This window comes from Lotus japonicus, chromosome 4 (assembly GCF_012489685.1).
Source record: "Lotus japonicus ecotype B-129 chromosome 4, LjGifu_v1.2".
In the NCBI taxonomy this organism is placed as follows: Eukaryota; Viridiplantae; Streptophyta; class Magnoliopsida; order Fabales; family Fabaceae; genus Lotus; species Lotus japonicus.
In genome coordinates this window covers 53141357-53144790 of record NC_080044.1, presented here as the reverse complement: position 1 = coordinate 53144790, position 3434 = coordinate 53141357, and the positions used below count along the sequence as shown (strand labels likewise).

The window sequence follows — 3434 nt, the reverse complement described above, 5'->3', positions numbered from 1 at the left end:
TAGAGGAGGTTTCTGGAATGGAATGGAGAAGGGATGAGAAAAGTTTTTTTTTTTGTGTAACAGTGGATTGGGGAAGATGAAGAGGGATTAAAAATTTACATTTTTATCCTTTTTTAACATTATTTAATCCTAACCATTGAATAAAAGAATATTTCAAGATTCTCAGATCCAACGGCATATTATGATGGTCCATGGGTGGACCAGTTTGAAACTTGTCCACCCTAGTGGGCACCACTAGAAAACAAATGTTTAACAGTTTATAAGTAAAGGAACACATTCACTCATTGCCTTAAGATTATTCGGTGAATGTATGTGGAAGGTGTACAATTAACTTCCATTCTTAGTCTAGTGTGTATAAGTGTGAATGAAAAAAAGTCTCAAATCCCCTCATGAGCACACACTGAGGTTTTTAATCTACTGCACCACTCTAAAAAATTATACTTTTTTTTCATCTTCTCTTTTCTCTTTTTTCCTCTAAAATCAAACCATACCTTAATCTTCAATTTTCAATTAAACAATGATTAATAAATTTTTTACTTTAACAAATGGAATTCCACTTACACCATCTTTTGTCAGATTAGTTAACAGTTACTTTGTTTGTTACTACTAACTTTTTTTATATCTCCAATGCACACCGACCACACTTGCTTGATTGGCGGGATGATTAGTACAGTATTATATTTTCTGTTGTTCTCACTTCTCAATTAATGGATTTTCCATTTACCGCACTTACCTTCACCTTTTTTGCTGGTCTTAGTCAACACTATGCATTTCTGTCTCTGTACAAGTGTCGGTCACACAGACAAAAAGGAGAGATATGGAGAGAAAGAAAGAAGGTTCTGCATTGAAATTTGCAAATTTTACACATATATCAACTCTTGAACTAGCATGCTTTCTCTTTGACCAGATTCTCAGATTTGGTTCCAAGATTTTAACAGACAGAGGTTGTAAGTAATCATGGTAAAAAGCAGAACAAATCTGAACACCCAAGCAAAAGTTTTAAAAAAAAGGACAAAACGTAGAAAACAATGTTAAGAAAATGACCATAGTCTATAGACTATGGGGTCCTTCCAATTTCTTCAATTACATATATTTTCTTTCACACCTTTCTTGGAACTAATATAGACCAGCCTGCAGAGTCATTTGCTCGAGGGGTCATAATTAATAATCTATAGCTAGCAATGAGAACCTTTTCTACAGTTGAGTGCACCAGCACCAGTGGTTATAGTACCCACTAGGGTTGATGGTCTTGCACTCAGGCTTGAAGCTCTTGCATAGCTACCAGAGGCTCCAGCTCCAGTTGCTGTGAAAAACGCACCGTTTAACAACAAATCCCCTTCTGATCTCCAATTCCACCCCTTCCACTCACTCTCTGGTGCATCCTCATGCTTTGTCACCTATGTAAATTAAATTCAAACCATATAATTAAACAATTTTCATAACTATTAACTAATTAAGAAAAATGATTGAATTAAACTTTAAGAATGATTCTGTAATTAATGCTTACCTCTTTGCTGAATCTGTCATTAGGTGCAACAAACCTATTGCCTTGGCTATTGATGGTGGGGTTAGCACTTCCTCCAATAGCATACATTTCCCAGTGGGTATAGTCATTGTTCACCACATGAAAATATCCATGCCTGCACCTGCACATGCAAATCACAAAATTTCCTCCAATTTCAGAATTCACTGACCCCACATAGTTTTAGTTAATAATTAGAAATGTTGACAAAATTAACACAGTCACTTCCATAAAAATTAATAAATTTTTATCTATGCTTTTCATGTTGACAAGTGACAACCCACCCTCCTCTTACCCTTTTTTCCCTTTCTTGTTTTGGGCACCTCAATTTGAAATCTGAGTGGAATGGTAATTAACTAAATACATGATAAAAAATCATTGCAAAATTAAAATTTTCTCAGTCGACAGCCATAAGAATTAAGAGAAGTTGTCCCTGCACACTGTAATTATGTATTATTGTGTTTTTTCACTGTGTATCCAATTTGTCGGGTTAGCATTAATGAATGAATGAAATTTACTTTACCTTGGCATTCTTTGAACAAGACCTTCACCAAAGTGGTTAAAAGCAATGGTGACCTGCATGTTCTTGTCTTGGGTGTAACTATCGCTGTGGCCCAGCAGCATGACCTTATCATGGTGCGTCATGTAATTGTTAGAGATGGTAATCGCCGTGGAACCATGGATGGCGTCGATCAACCCATCATTACAGTTAGACAAAGAGCAATGGTCCACCCAGACATGGCTCCCACCAAAGATGGACACACCATCACCGTCCGATACAGTCCTCCACCCAAAGTGCTTTGGGGAGTCCCTCACCATAGCATTCCCTCCCTGCTTGCAATCATGTATGTGTATCCCATGGATGATGATGTTGGTCACATACTGAACCGTGATGCAGGGCCCACCAGCGATGTGCACACTCGCTCCTCTTCCATCAATGGTCTTGAACGAGTTCATGATCAGCTCCTCCTTCAGCTGAATCACCATGTCTCTGGCGAAGATGATCCATAGTGGCTCATCCTGGATCACCGCGTACCGCAATGTCCCTGGCTTCGGAGTGACGGCGTTGTCGTCGCCGGAGTCGGTGACCACGTATATCTTACCGTTCCTTCCACCAATGGCGTTCTTGCCGAAGCCAATTGCACAGTCTGCTAGCCTCTGCCTGTTCTTCTCCCAGTTTGGGTCACACCTCCAGCAATCATCAATGGGGTTTCCACTCCCACATGATAGGTAGCCCAAATTCCTCCTAGCCACTGAGGCATTGATTTTACTGTCCAAATTTCAAATAAAAACATAGATAAGAAAATTATATGAAAACATAAATTTTGTTATAACTAGATGTAAACCCGTGCAATGTACTGAAACATTTGGTATAATGTACAAAACATTTCATGTGTGGAGGAGAAATGGAATGAAGTACAAAGTGTGTGTGGCTTTAATGAATTAGTACCTATTTACTTCTTGGACAACCAATTCAGGGTCCTGAAGATGGGAAGAGGAAATGAGGGTTGGGGTGAGGAGAGAGAAGAGGAAGAGGAGGGAAGAGAGTGAAGTGGAGGTTGGCATTTTTGGCAAATTGAGTTGGGAGAGAGAAAGAAGGAGAAGGGGAATGGGGATGAGTGGTGAGGAGAATGTAGGTAGGGTGGGGGTGTATATAAAGGGAGTGAGGGCGGGCTAAATGGCGTGATTGAACTGAACATGTAGGACCAATGTGCTTCGTGATTTCAGGTTTTACGGGATACCAGTTGGGTAGTTTTGTCCGTTAAGCAAGCCCCAAATCATGGTGGAAGTTCCAAACAGTCAAGGGAAGAAAAAAGGGCACATGCAGGAGCAGGAGGACAATCATTGTTTAGTAGTTTTATTACAAAGTATAATACTGTTACACATTACATCCGAGTCAATTTTAATAACT

The 3434-nt window shown here is 39.3% G+C and overlaps 1 protein-coding gene across 1 annotated transcript; it reads right to left on the bottom strand.

The window, feature by feature from the left end:
• Positions 1-818: 818 nt before the first annotated feature.
• LOC130711945 (probable pectate lyase 18) lies at positions 819-3161 on the bottom strand. The gene is made up of 4 exons (XM_057561738.1): positions 2973-3161; positions 2046-2792; positions 1508-1646; positions 819-1397 (listed from the first exon to the last, which is right to left on the bottom strand). The coding sequence occupies exons 1-4, from the start codon at positions 3086-3088 to the stop codon at positions 1176-1178; spliced, it is 1224 nt and encodes a 407-aa protein (XP_057417721.1). The 5' UTR covers positions 3089-3161; the 3' UTR covers positions 819-1175.
• Positions 3162-3434: the final 273 nt, after the last annotated feature.

What these genes read in the sequence shown, in the direction of transcription:
- LOC130711945 (XM_057561738.1), bottom strand. Translation starts at nt 3,088, where the DNA reads ATGCCAACCTCCACTTCACTCTCTTCCCTCCTCTTCCTCTTCTCTCTC. An exon ending in GTTGTCCAAGAAGTAAATAG is followed by an intron (nt 2,793 to 2,972) that starts GTACTAATTCAT and finishes AAATTTGGACAG; the next exon opens with TAAAATCAATGCCTCAGTGG. An exon ending in CTTGTTCAAAGAATGCCAAG is followed by an intron (nt 1,647 to 2,045) that starts GTAAAGTAAATT and finishes TTGCATGTGCAG; the next exon opens with GTGCAGGCATGGATATTTTC.